General features: G+C 40.7%; 1 protein-coding gene across 4 annotated transcripts in view; it reads right to left on the reverse strand.

Moving 5' to 3' along the window:
- thrab (thyroid hormone receptor alpha b) overlaps positions 1–14,764 on the reverse strand; it is a 243,753-nt gene that overhangs the window by 56,264 nt on the left and 172,725 nt on the right. Inside the window, exon 1 of one of the 4 annotated variants that reach the window (XM_033612066.2) lies at positions 6,660–7,023. The exons of 2 other annotated variants lie outside the window; for them this stretch is intronic. In XM_033612066.2, coding sequence (XP_033467957.1) covers positions 6,660–6,700 — 41 coding nt within the window. In that variant the 5' untranslated portion in view covers positions 6,701–7,023. Of the gene's footprint in view, positions 1–6,659; positions 7,024–14,764 lie in introns of those variants that run through there. One more of the 4 variants, XM_078163463.1, reaches the window with a different exon arrangement.

Below are 14,764 nucleotides of genomic sequence, written 5' to 3' on the forward strand. Positions count from 1 at the left end.
CTCTTCAAACATGTTCTGTCAGTCACTGAAGATGAACGTTCTCAAAGCAAGGCGACATCACATCACCTGCTCGGAGGTGTAAGGGAACCTTTTATATAGGCTGCTCTTTGTGTATGCGCAATTTCATGCCACTAGAAATCAGTGGAAGTAAATTCAAAACCAAAACTATTACATTTTAATATAGACTTTCTCATATACTTCACTGTGAGCTTAGACTGAGACACTCAGATTTTATAGCTGAATACTTTAATTATGACAATAACTGATGAGGATGAAAGAACGTCAAATAAGTGCCTGCATTAGTAAATTAAGGGTTTTAAATATTGTTGTCTCCTTAAGCCATTTTTAAACTAATTTTTTTATTTTCAAAATTCAGGACCACATATTAAAACATATGAACGTACACTGTCCCTGTCACTGTCAAGCCCCAACTCTGCCTCCCACATCCACACTCAGCTCACTAAATCTACTTGCACTTCATGGTTGAGAAAAAAAGTAAAAATAAAATAAATAATAGAGGCAAATAACAATAAAATAATGATAATAACTCAAAAGGGAAATTAGAAATCAGAGATAAAAGAGGATATATGGGTCAATGATCACATAGGATCAGGTAAAATTATACTTTCAACAGGTCGTTTAGCGAATGTTACTTTCTTCAAGTGTAAATAATGAGTCATCTTTTCCCATACAGTACAATTCCCTTAGTTTTTGGGGTCTGGATCCAGCCAGCAGTAAGCTAATGCAGTTAATACAATGTGGAGAAGGGAAGTATGAACCCGTCCTTTAATATCATCTGGTATTACTCCGAGTAGTGCTACCATTGTGTCCCTGGGCAAGTCAGTACATTACATATATGTTGTCCCAATAGGTCGTGAGCTTCTCCAGCCATTTTTAAATGAATTTGGTTTTAATAAAACTAAACATTCAGCTAAAAGGTGTGTGTTCACAAACTCTCCAACAGCTGGGCCTTCATCATTTGTGCATACACCTGGTCCGAGGTGGTTCTGAATTGGTTTGCAGAGTACAAAATTCAGGTGAAAAAACTACTGATGAACACCTGGATTTGTGTGTGAAACATTTTGTCCTGTTTGGGAACGAGGCCCAGTGTCTCTAAAGTTCACAGTCAACGTCAGGTGCTTGGCTGTTGTCTGCTGTCATGCGGTTCAGATCCCGTACCAACGAGTGCAAGTGTTGACTTATAGCTAGAGAGGTGCCAGTTCACCCCCTGGGCACCGCAGCAGTGCTGTTGAGCAAGGCACCAAACCTCTAACCGCACCCGTGGCGCCTGACGTCCCAACATCTCTGTCAACTGCATGTCTATAGGTACTGTGGGTGTGTGTGTGTGGGTGTGTAAAGAACATGGAGTGAAAACTGAACTTCGCCTGCGGGTTTAATGAAGTTATTCTTCTTCTTCATTCCTTTGCATTTTGTACAAAGAGGTAATGACACGTGTGCGTCTGCAGATCAGTGTAACAAATGCAAACTGAAAAGCAACATCTGAATCAACTGGGGAACAATGAGTGACAGCAAAGTCATTTTTCAACAGGGTTAAATAGTTGTGTTAATGTTCCTGATGCTGTCTGATAACACAGCTCCAGCTCCGAGTGGCTCTTTGCTTTCCGTTGTACTTTGCATGTTTGGATGACTCACTTCCAACAAGTTTAGTATGCATACTGACATCTCTGATTATATTCTAATTGGCCACTTTAGAATATGTACTATGGAACTGGGCTGCAGTGATGGAAAAACACAGGCTGAAGTCACTCAGTGCATAAAAACACATTTTTGTTTCCATGCTCTGTAATGAGGGGATTTTATGCAAAGCGACACGTTTATTCCCCACAGTGATCAAAAGGTCTTACAGAAAACACAGCGCTGCTTCTGAATGACCAAAACGCTTCTCACCTCTCCTCTAATCCATCTTGTTTTTGTATTTCACACCAGCAAACAATGTTCGCCCCTCGGACACATAACAATATAATTGCCTGTTAAGTTCAGTTGTTGCTGTAATCGAGCTTAAATGCCAACTCAAATTGCCCTTCACACTTTACCTTCGCTTCAGTTATAGCACTGTCTTGTTCTCGGTTATGGTTCCCTTTGCCCTTTTCACAATACATCACATAGCTTAACAGGGCATTAAATTACACTCCTAAATAGCCCACTGAGTTAAAGCTTGATTTATTGGGATTGTTGTGCCTGTAGTATCTGATTAGAAACTCATGTAAACTAAAGGATATAATGTTCTTGTCATGGGGGGAGGATAGGGGACATCTGACGTGACAAACGTCTCCAAAAGATGCTCATCTGTGAGGCAACACCTCTTGGCATACAACAGCAGCAAAGGTAGCAGGGTGCATATTTCACAATGTTAAGATATCTGAGAGCTCTCTGAACATGCCCGATGCATTTCGTTCACTTTGTGGGCAAAAATTAAACGTCAGCAGGCTGAGAAAAAAAAAAAGAATTGGAGCTGTCACAGCAGCAGAAAGACAAGGTGGAGTTTTCTCTGACTGACACTCAAAGGTAAATATCTCTCCCTGTGCCAGTTGGCTTCCACATCACTCCGTACAGCTGCTGGAGGCGACAAACATCAGATTGACAGCTTTGTGACAGTTCAGTCCTCCCATGTGGCAAAAAGGCAAACAGATACACTTTAGTCACATCTCTGTCACTTCCACGATAACTACGCCTTCTCTGCATCTCCGCACTGAGATCTTAAATCACGACAACAGGGTGCTCACAAAAAGAGGCCGAAACCTGCCACGTGTTAAACTTTGTTTACCTTCAGCTGAGCTGTGCTAAAAAATATGACTAAACAAAAATAAAAAATAACAAAACAGAATGGTTGTAGTACTCAGGACGGGTATCAAGACCACTGTGTGAAGGTTTCAGCCTCATCCCGGACTCAACCACATTTTTACTCTGTCTTGTCCCGTCTCGGACAAAGACGTTTTATTTCAAGACCGCTCACGATCACAACTGCAGCGATATCACTAAACTGCCGGTACAAAACAGAGGTGCACATAGAGATGTTTAAGTTGACTTCAGCTCCTTCATGTTTGTATTTGTTTGCTTATCGGAAACAACGGAAAATTCCAGCACATAAAATTCACCCTGTTAAGCCTTTAGATTATTTATATTGACTGACCATTGGTACTCTCACAAAATATTTAGACAAGAACAAATTTGACATAAAATAACACAACAGCATGGTTGCAGTAGTCGAGAGCTGAATCAGGACCACTTTGTGAAGGTTTCAGCCTCGTCCTGGACCGAACCACATTTTTACTCGGACAAAGAGGATTTTATTTCAAGACCGGTCAACACCGCGACTGCAGCGATATCACTAAATTGTCTGTGCAAAAAAGGAGCTCTGTATTGTAAATTTCAAACTGATTTAAGCTCCTTCCTGTTTGTTTGTATTTGTTTGCTCATAGAAAACAACGGAAAATTCCACCACATACAATTCGCCCCATTACACCTTCTGATTATTTATATTGTAGGGTTGGCCATCGGTGCTCTCACAAAATATTTACACGGTGAGATTTTTGGTTAATAATCATCAGTAATGTGGACACAATGACTACATGGGTAAAAGCAAATACTAGAACAGCTTGAACAGTCCCGTGAGTTCAGGAAATGACATCACTTAACTGTAATACAGCCTTTAAAACTATCTAGTCTGATATCACTATATTGATATCGTATGGATTTACTACCCAGCCCGATGTGCATGGTCAACATTTATCATGAGTGTGTTGTGCATTGTGGGTCTCGCACTGGTCTGGTCTTGGTCCTGTCTCAGTCACACCCTGCCTCGGTCCTGGTCTTGACTTGTTCTCAACCCCTCAAAATCTCAGTCTTGTCTCCGTCACGGTCTTGACTTGTTCTCAACCCCTCAAAACTCAGTCTTGTCTCTGTCATGGCCTTGACTTGGTCTCAACCCTTCAAAGTCTTGGTCTTGTCTCGGCCACACCCTGCCTTAGTCCTGGTCCTGACTTGTTCTCAACCCCTTTAAGTTTTGGTCTTGTCTCGGTCACAGTCTTGACTTGTTCCCAACCCCTTAAAGTCTTGGTCTTGTCTTGGTCATGGTCTTGACTTGTTCTCAACCCCTTAAAATTTTGGTCTTGTCTTGGTCACGGTCTTGACTTGTTCTCAACCCCTTAAAGTCTTGGTCTTGTCTTGGTCATGGTCCTGACTTGTTCTCAACCCCTTTAAGTTTTGGTCTTGTCTCGGTCACAGTCTTGACTTGTTCCCAACCCCTTAAAGTCTTGGTCTTGTCTTGGTCATGGTCTTGACTTGATCTCAACCCCTTGAAGTTTTGGTCTTGTCTTGGTCACGGTCTTGATTGTTCTCAGCCCCTTAAAGTTTTGGTCTTGTCTTGGTCATGGTCTTGACTTGGTCTCAACCCCTCAAAGTCTTGGTCTTGTCTTGGTCACGGTCTTGACTTGTTCTCAACCCCTTAAAGTTTTGTTCTTGTCTCGGTCACAGTCTTGACTTGTTCTCAACCCCTTAAAGTCTCAGTCTTGTCTCGGTCACGGTCTTGACTTGTTCTCAACCCCTTAAAGTTTTGGTCTTGTTTTGGTCATGGTCCTGACTTGTTCTCAACCCCTTAAAGTCTCGGTCTTGTCTCGGTCACGGTCTTGACTTGTTCCCAACCCCTTAAAGTCTCGGTCTTGTCTTGGTCACGGTCTTGACTTGTTCCCAACCCCTTAAAGTCTTGGTCTTGTCTTGGTCATGGTCCTGACTTGTTCTCAACCCCTTAAAGTCTCGGTCTTGTCTCGGTCACGGTCTTGACTTGTTCCCAACCCCTTAAAGTCTCGGTCTTGTCTTGGTCATGGTCTTGACTTGTTCTCAACCCCTTAAAGTTTTGGTCTTGTCTTGGTCATGGTCTTGACTTGTTCTCAACCCCTTAAAATTTTGGTCTTGTCTTGGTCATGGTCTTGACTTGATCTCAACCCCTCAAAGTCTTGGTCTTGTCTTGGTCACGGTCTTGACTTGTTCTCAACCCCTTAAAGTTTTGTTCTTGTCTCGGTCACAGTCTTGACTTGTTCTCAACCCCTTAAAGTCTCGGTCTTGTCTCGGTCACGGTCTTGACTTGTTCTCAACCCCTTAAAGTTTTGGTCTTGTTTTGGTCATGGTCTTGACTTTGTCTCAACCCTTCAAAGTCTCGGTCTTGTCTCGGTCACAACCTGCCTTACATCTGGTCTTGACTTCGTCTCAACCCTCAAAGTCTTGGGCTTGTCTCAGTAACACTCTGCCTTAGTCCTGGTCTTGATTTGGTCTCAACCCTCAAAGTCTCGGGCTTGTCTCAGTAACACTCTGCCTCAGTTCTGGTCTAGTCTCAACCCCTTAAAAACTTGACCTTGACTCAGTCATTCCCTGCCTCAGTCCGGGTCTTGTCTTAACCTCAACCCCTCAAAGTCTTGGTCCTATCTCGGTCATGGTCTTGACTTGGCCTCAACCCCTCAAAGTCTTGGTCTTGACTCAGCCACACCCTGCATTAGTCCTCTTCTTGAATTGGTCTAAAATCCTCAGAGTCTTGGTCTTATCTCAGTCTCGACAAACCCTGGTCATAGTTATGACGTGGTCTCATCCCCTCAAAGTCTTGGTCTTTATAAACCCTGGTCTTGGTTATGACCTGGTCTCGATTTAGGTGGTACTGACGACAACACTGCACAACAGCCGGAGAACTGGCAGACCAATGACACAGTAATGAAATGATAATTCAAATCACGGCTCTCTGAATAAGCTCCGGCTCTAACCCTCTATTAAAGTCTGATCAATCCCAAAATAGCTCTGATGAAAATATTAGCACCCTCGCAGCTAAAAAAAGAGCTTAGCACTCTTGGCGGAGCCTCAGAAGTGCTTTGCGCTGCTCTGAGAGCTCTCAGTGGAAAGGGTTGGAGAGAAACGGTGTCAAGTGGCCCTAAGAAGGAAAAAGAAAACAAAAATATGACCAGAAAAACACACAACATGCACAAATTTGCTTCAGTGTGAAAAGATAAAAGAGAAACATCTTGTCTGACATGACTGTGTGAAGCAAAACCGTAAACAAACATCCAAACAAACAAAAAGGAAAAAGTGATTTGGGTGCTTATGCTAAAAAGCAGGCAGCTTTGACAGGACTTGACACTATATCACACAGCCGGTGAACGTGTGGCCACTTAGTGCAAATACAAGCACGCCTGTCTCACGGATGAAAACATCATGCATAATTGAATATTTTTTTGATGGAATGTGAGTTTTTTGCAGGTTGGGGCTTGTCGCCTTGTGCAGTGCAGGCATACCACAGAGCGCTTTTCAATTTCCAGCTCTCAAACTCTGACGGGATTGCAACACACCACTGAGTATACAAGGTCCCCGCACACACTGTGCCTCTCCGCAACCTGAGCCAACCCCACAGAAACATGCACATACTGTACTCTCTGGCCTCTCCAGCACGCACACACACACACACACACACACACACACACACACAGTATGAAACTTAAGTTGGCGTGTAACAGCAACAATATGATTCCTAAGGCCTGATAGCTGTGCAAAATAAGTGCACATGTTGCACAACTGAGTGCTAACGCAGCCCTAAACAAATACACATACAGAAGAGAAGAGTCAACAACACAAGCCAAAAAGATGTCACGAAAAAGACTTACAGTGCCGACCTGATGACGCAGTGGGACTGTAAAATATGCATGGCAGAGGAGGTCTAGTTGAAGTTGCAGATGTAGACGACTTGCAGCGACACGGCGCTCATGCATAGACCTAGTCTCTATCTGTCTTTCTCACTCCTACACCCTGATGTCTCTACCAGTTGTGCTATGTTTAGCCTGCCGACCCACTCAAATACACTCTGCCTCTCCCTCCCTCTTCCTCTAATCTGTGGGACTTTCTTGCTCTGCTGGTAGTACCACCCAGTCTACCCTGATTGGAGGACAGCCAGCGTCTCCACCTGTGACTTTGACAGTGACTGCGGAGTGCGTCTAACATGTAATTGCCAGGCTGTCAGGTAACTGAGCGCTCTCATGAGACTTGACTATTTTAAGCAAGTGCAGGTTTCATTAAGGCTAAAGCTGCACGCAGGACTGCAAAAGATATCAAGAAACATAAGAAAACAGCCATCAACACCGCTCACAGAGAACTTTATGTCCTTACAGGGGATTCCACTTATGTCAGCACATTTACAGGATATATGTTTCTTGTTGTCAACGAATCCAACGAGAAGATCAAACCAATAATGCGTCAGTCTGTCTCTAAATACTTTCCTAACCTGTCTGTGGCTCCAAACTTATTCATTCCCGCTTAAGATTTGAATAAAAACAGGTCATAAATATACTTTTATTTTTAAAAATAGCCTGTAATTTCCTCCAACAGCTCAGCACCGTAGGTTTTTAGCAAACCTCACTCAGACTACAGCAACTAGGTCCTTTGGTGGGGGACTATTTTCAGCTGTGGATTAACACACATTTGGTGCCCTAGTGAGTATTTCTGGCAGCAGGACAGTGCATATTGTATTGAGTCAAAATAAACTACAGTGCGTGTGTTCATGCTAATGAAGGAACATGTCAGCCTGTGCAACAGTGTGGCCCGCTAATGTGATTTTAATAGTCTGTGGAAAACAATGGAGCTCTTTGGCACAGAGGAATAAGCTACAAATGCACAGACAATGCTTCATCACTGCTTTTTGGTCTTTTCATGGGATTTAATGACAGTAAGAAAAATATGGCCAACCTTATATTTTAAAATGTAGGCTCACACAAATGAAAAAAAAAAACAAAAAGCAAAAACACGCTTGTTCTGATTACAAAAAAAAAGTAGACCCTAGTCTCTGATACAGATATGTAGCTGTTGATTTTTATAATATAATATATAATATATATAATTTATTAATATGTACATTTGATAAATCAAACAAACTAAAGAGAAAAAATGCACATGTGGGATGATAAAACCCTGAGGGCTTGTAAAACCCCACCTAACATAAAATATATTTACGACAGCTGTATATGCTCACCATTAATTTACAGACAGACATAAATATATTTATGAAAAAAAGATAAATGATTCAATTTGCATATAAGCATTACTAGAGATTGAGGAAAAGAGACCAAGTAGGAAAAAATAAAATAAATAAAATACATTTTCCAACAAGATATCTAAAAAAGACTAAGGAATTTAAAAAAAAAAAAAAAAAAAAAAAAAAAAAAAAAAAAGTGATAGTCCCAATCAAGTAATCCTAGAGGAAAAAATAACAAAAAACAAAAAATAAAATACAATTTCCAAACATGAAATACTAGGTATAAAAAAGTCCAAGGAATAAAAAAAAAAATAATAATAATAAAAAAAAATAAAAAATGAAATATAATCTCCAAGCAAGAAATACTATGGAAATAAGAATAAAAAAAAAAAAAATAAAAAAACAAGAAATACATAAAAAAGGCCAAGGAATAAAATAAAATAAAAAAAACTATAGAACAATTTCCAAACATGAAATAATTGAGATGTAAAAAAGCCCAGGAATAACTAATAAATAAATGAACAAATAAATAAAATAAAATTTCTAAAGAAATACTCGAGATAAAAAAGACCAAGGGAATGTATAAATAAATAATAAAAATAAAATTTTTAAACAAGAAATACTAGAGATAAAAAAGACCAAGGGAAAAAATCAATCAATCAATAAAATAAAATTTCTAAACAAGAAATACTAGAAATAAAAAATGACCAAGGGAATAAATAAATAAACAAAAAATAAAATACATTTTTTAAACAAGAAATACTAGAGATAAAAAAGACCAAGGGAAAAAAAATCAATCAATCAATAAAATAAAATAAAATTTTTAAACAAGAAATACTAGAAATAAAAAAGACCAAGGGAATGAATAAATAAATTATAAATAAAATAAAATAAAATAAAAATTTCCAAACAAGAAATACTAGAGATAAAATAACACCAAGGGAATGAATCAATCAATAAATACATGTTCATTGCTGTGGGCACCACAAATAAAATTACAATCCTCTTCATCGTATTTGGGGCGGAGCCAGAAGTCACGCAGACAGATATCTTAAAAACCCTGGCAAAATACAACTAAAGGCGAGTGAGGAAACATGTTATTTCTATTTGGGTGAACTGACCCTTTAAGTCAAGAAGACTGAGAAGCACCTGCTCTGAAGCTCTTTAAACAGACAGAACAATACAAAGACACTCTGGAATAGTCCAGAGAATTATATCCATAACAGCGTCTGAATGAGTCCCCCTGTCCTATGTTGTGAGTGCCACAGTAGCCTATTGTTCAGCATGCATGCTACAGGCCTACAGCTGGGTCTGTCCCGTCCTATACATCCAGAGCTAATGGACACTTTGTTCCCTCATGTGTCCCGCCACTGTCTAAATTACAGGCTGAGCTAGAGGGGGATATGGCATGCCACTGAGTGAGAGCCAGACAACTCCCTCTGTCCAAATACACGAGTTTACAGCAACCCACACATAACCGATAATAAACATGGAGCTGACACTTCAAATGTACACAGCTCGCTATATCCGGTACAATGAAACTTAAAAAAGACTATACAGCCTAAATGTCTACATTAAGCCTGTATTTAGCTGCATTTGGTTCACATCAATGTAAACTGTGTGTACACTGTGTGTACTTTGCATCCATAAATTCTATTCTATAAAATATGTCCAAACCATATGCATGCTGCCGAGTGAACATTTCATTATATCAAATCTCTGGAGCTGAACAAAATGATTTAGAAGTCACTGCAGGAGGAAAGAAAACAAAAACAATGGGATTAATTTTCAAAAACACTTCATGTCAATGGAATAAACTCACATTTTAAACAAAATATTCATTGCTCTGATAACATGATGCATTCATATTAGGCACATATAATGAAATGGTGACCTTTCTAGAGGTCTGTTGACTAAGAATTGTCCTCGTCAACCACTAGTCGTCATTTAGGTCCATTAGTTGACTAGTTGCCTGCATGTTTCTGATATGAATGTAATGATTAAATGATATATTTTGGTGGTTTGAGTTGAAGGTGTGAGAAAGAATAGTATCAGTAACATTGTTAACACTGTGCTACATTACAGAGAAATACAAAACCGTACTAATGAACCTTCATTAATATAGGCCTATATTTTATCTACAAGTGCACGTCACACACTGAGCGAGCCGCCTGTTAATGACGCTGTGGGCTAATGGGCATGTAGCTACTTCCATGTTTCAGATGATACATCATGTTTGTAGTCGACCAATGAAGATGAGTTTACATATCACCTTGGGTTCGTCCTTCACCTTCTCAAAATGATCCCACACTTTGGATTTCCTGCCCGACATGTTATTAACTAGCCTGTGGAATAACCGCAGGTACCAGCCCTGGAAATTAACCTGACTCCTGTCTGACTGCTGAGCAAGGACACTTCCTGTGTCTGTCCTTTCAAATTAAAGTCACACATGGTCCAGTCATATAGGTTTGGATTTACTTTGACAAGGCGCAGCTGCTAGTTTCACTTTTTTTTTTTCTGCGACTAAGCGACCAATAAAATCTTGTGGACTGATGACCTTTCTGGTCGACAACATTTGGTCGACTATCAGGGGGCAGCCCTACCTGTATCACCTGCTATCTGGATTTTATCTGCTCCTGTCGTTAAACTGTATTGTACATGTCGTCTTACCACAATGATTCATGTTTTTTAACGATTGTACATATTGTTCATATTGTTTGAACATGTTAGCTTTATTTATTTTTTTGATAAGAATTAAATACCTGGCCTTTGGGAATGAATACACTTCTTTCTTTCTATTTCTATTCTTCTATTTAAATCCACTGAGTATAGACAACACTGCTTGATGTGATGAGGCAGAGCAAAGCTGTGTAGACGTACCATCAGTCCTGTGCAGCAGGTGCGTCTGAATCTATCGCAGCTTATTTGTATAATGTGATGTACAGGTGTTCCATTTGCACTTGTTTACCAGTAAACGCCTGCAGTCAAATCACAAGCAAAACACTGTTCACGTTGCACTGATGTACTTTTCCAGCTTGTCCTCTGCACGACAGCATCTCAACATAGTTGCTTTTTTCCTGTTTCTGTAAGTTATTTGAAATAAAAAACAAAATAAGCGCTTCAAGCAGCCATGTGAGATCATTCATACCATTCAGTCACAGCTATTATCCAAATTTATGACTCAAACTCTTTGGCACAAATGCAGCATTAGTTCAGGTTCTGTGTGCCTTTTTAGCAGTCAGAAATCAGTTCTTTTCATTTTTATAAACTTTCAAAGCCGGTGATTTTCTGTAAATGTGGTCACAGCAGTTAAAAAGTGCTGTTGAGATTCCCACAGCGAAAACTTCTTTTGTACGAATCCAGGAACAATACTAATAATTGACTGAGACAGCCATAGAAATAGAATCTCTTTCTGCGGAGGAAACTTACAGCGTTCTGTCAATTACTTTGATTAGCAGAGATCTACACTCACTGACTCTCTGACTCACACACACACACACAATCCTGCTGCTCCACTCTCAAAATAGGAGGAAATTGCCAGTTGATTTTGTTTTTTTAACACTTTTAAGCACGGCAAATCATCATGGTAACTCTAGGCTGCTGTGATCTGAATCAGGTGAGGATGAGGTTAATCTCTCAGGAACAGTTCGATCTACAAAAACATAATTTGAACACCTTGCAACACGCGTAATGCAATCTAATACACCACAGGCTCAGAAATGTTCCGATCCCCGGCAGGTTTATGTATACACGCAACACATACTTTATGGACATACCCTTATACTGCATACAGAACATACTGTATGAAGCAAACAAAAGACTTTAATCTATTGACATAAATACCAGTATGTAAAGAAACTCCCAGTGTATTCAGCCTCACTTAGTTTCAAAGCCTTGCTTAGTATCCAAATCTCCAAAGAACAAAGGACCGGTGACGTTATAAAATCCATAGCGCAAATAACAATGCCTTTAACACGCGCACAACAGGACATCCTCATGTCAAGGGGAAGGAAAAGCTGAATCTTGTTTACCTTTTCAGACATACTGTACATGTTGCATGACAGGAGGAAGATCAACACACAGACTCAGAGGGCTGTGGTCGACATGAAAGCACAGGGTCGTCTGTCTTTTATGTCACAGGCGGTAAAGAAAACAGATTCACATGTGGCTTGGAAAAGGGCTCACACTTTCTCCCAGTGTGACGAGATGCAAATCTTTTTATAGTAGATAGTTCTGTCCTTATTTCTTTCTACATGTGTGTGTGTGTGTATGTTTGGTAGACTGGATAGGTTCGAGTGTGTTCCCTGACACAGATACCGCAGAGTTACTACCACCCATCTCATACTATTTACAGCTGAGGGAAACAGGTCGTACCAGTGGTGAATACGAAATTCTGATGAGCACTGATACCTCGTCTGACACGTGAAAAGAGGGAAGCGGGAACATTATGTACTAATGCTACATCCTCGGCAACAACTCCATCTGATTTGCTAAGTAATTAAGTCATTAGAATCAACGTCGTCCGAGAAAGATTGCACCGACAATTAACTCTGCGCTGCAATCTGGTCTCGTATGTTTGACTGCAGGCTCTCAGATAAGTGCAGTGGATAAAAGGAGGCGGCCTCTTGAAGCATATCAACAACAAAGATTCCTGGATACAACAAACTACACACACACACACACACACACACACACTACTATGAAGCAAGCCTTTGCTACTGTTAATGCAACACACTGCAAGCTGCCTTGCATCAGCTGTGGTGACATGTTAAAAGAAATGATGCAAGCTGCAACTACATATCTATGTTTGAACTAAATCAGGCGTGACACACACTCTACAGCAAAATATGCATCTTAATGAGCCATCAAGGCAAAAATATTAACGGCTTTATGAAGCAAAATGACTCAAAACAGCGTCAAAATTTCAGGTTTCAGCAGCTCCCTGAAAGTCTGTAAAATAAAATCACCGTAATGTTTGTCAGACAGAGAGTCTCTCACATTTATATAAAAAAAGAGCCGAAAATGGTTGAGTGCATATCAAACAATCTCCAGTCCATAGGTACAGGTGTTCTGTTGTCTGTCTGCATGCCGGTAACCATAGCATCACTTCAAAGAGCCGGTGCAGTTCAAAACAACAGGCTGACAACATGCAGAGGGGAGGGATGGAGATTTAATAAAATCCACTGTCATGCCGAACACACTGATATCTACTCTATGTAGCTCCGGTCTGAAGCCCCCAGAGCTCAATTCTTTGTGCTTTTAATTACCCCTGAGGTGCAAAGCGCTGCAGCCACCACTCGGTACAGGTGTTGGATCACAAGCAGAGATACACCGAATGCCTGCACTCAAACATGTCAGATATAGAAAAGAAAGGCCGGTGTGTGCGCTCCTACATCCATGACCGCACCAACTGTCCCTGTCCCCCAGTGGCGGAGCTGCTAATCTCCTGACAGGTGTTCATGTTAGCTGAGGAATCTATCCAGGCTCCGCCGGATTGACTTTCTTAACACAAGCTTGTGATACAGCACATGGAGACACTGTGGAGCTGCGATGCATTTAAGGCAGCCAGCTCGTCTCTCCACATGGTACTAATAACATGAACTCATACTGATCTAAGACATAAATTTTTACTGTAGAGACCATAGACTGTTGATAGAGATGGACAGCTTCCCCCAAAATAACATAAACCCCGCCCCCTCCATGTTAGCAGATGGGACAAACTACAAGATCAAAGTACACGGGATGCACCGATCCGATATCTGGATCGAATATCGGCCCCGATACCATCAATATAGATGGATTGGGTATTGGAAAATGCAGCCTATACCTGAGGCGATCCTTTCCCTTTAAATCTATTGCGACGCGAGCTATGTCATACGTCATGGAGCGAAGGAGAGAATCTGCTGTGTGGAGATATTTCACACTATTTAACTGCTGTTGCACAGTTGGATATTTTTGTTAAACGTACATAGTTCATCATTGCATTAATCTGTTTCATCTTGTTTTATCGTAGGAAAGAACTGTGTAGTCATCAATGCCCGATGCCTCTAGTCTTTTCTGTTCTACATGTAAAGTTATATAGCTTTTCAGGTCAACCATGGTATCGGATCGGTATCGGGTATCGGCTGATACTCAAAGCCACAGCATCAGGATCGGTATCGAAACTGGAAAAAGCTGGATCGGTGCATCTCTACAAAGTACATATCAAAAGTGTTTCCCAAAAATGGCTTCTTTCATTTTCGGCAGGCCCGAAACCGTGTAACTACAACTTCCTGGTTTGTCTTGTGACGCGCTGTGGCCCAAAAAGACTTTTTTTCCCATACATGTGATTTGTTTCAGTATTGGGTTTAAATCCATTTGGTCCGATAATGTTTCAAAAGTCCAGAAGAGCTGCATGATTAAGGGGCTGAACACATGCCGCGTCTGTAACCGCCTTTCAAGCTTTCAAGAGCGCGGCGGTAGGTTGCGTCTGAGGTTGCTAATCAACCTTAACAAGCACTGTATTGTAGCCTGTTAACCTGAAATCTTGAGCGCAGAGCTGATCTGCTTCCAGGCGCTGTTTGTATGTAGACTTATCGTCCGTGGGATAGATGTAAAGCTCTAACAGCTCTGCACCTAAATGTCCAACTTTTCCATATTTACCACCGACTGCTATTTACGGAAGAAGGGAAAGATATCTGTCGGCTGTGATTGGATGTTCCTCGTCACATGACATACGGTGCGCTCTGCTGCGTTCCAAAAGTT

The sequence above is a fragment of the Epinephelus lanceolatus genome, chromosome 21, assembly GCF_041903045.1.
Source record: "Epinephelus lanceolatus isolate andai-2023 chromosome 21, ASM4190304v1, whole genome shotgun sequence".
NCBI lineage: Eukaryota > Metazoa > Chordata > Actinopteri > Perciformes > Serranidae > Epinephelus > Epinephelus lanceolatus.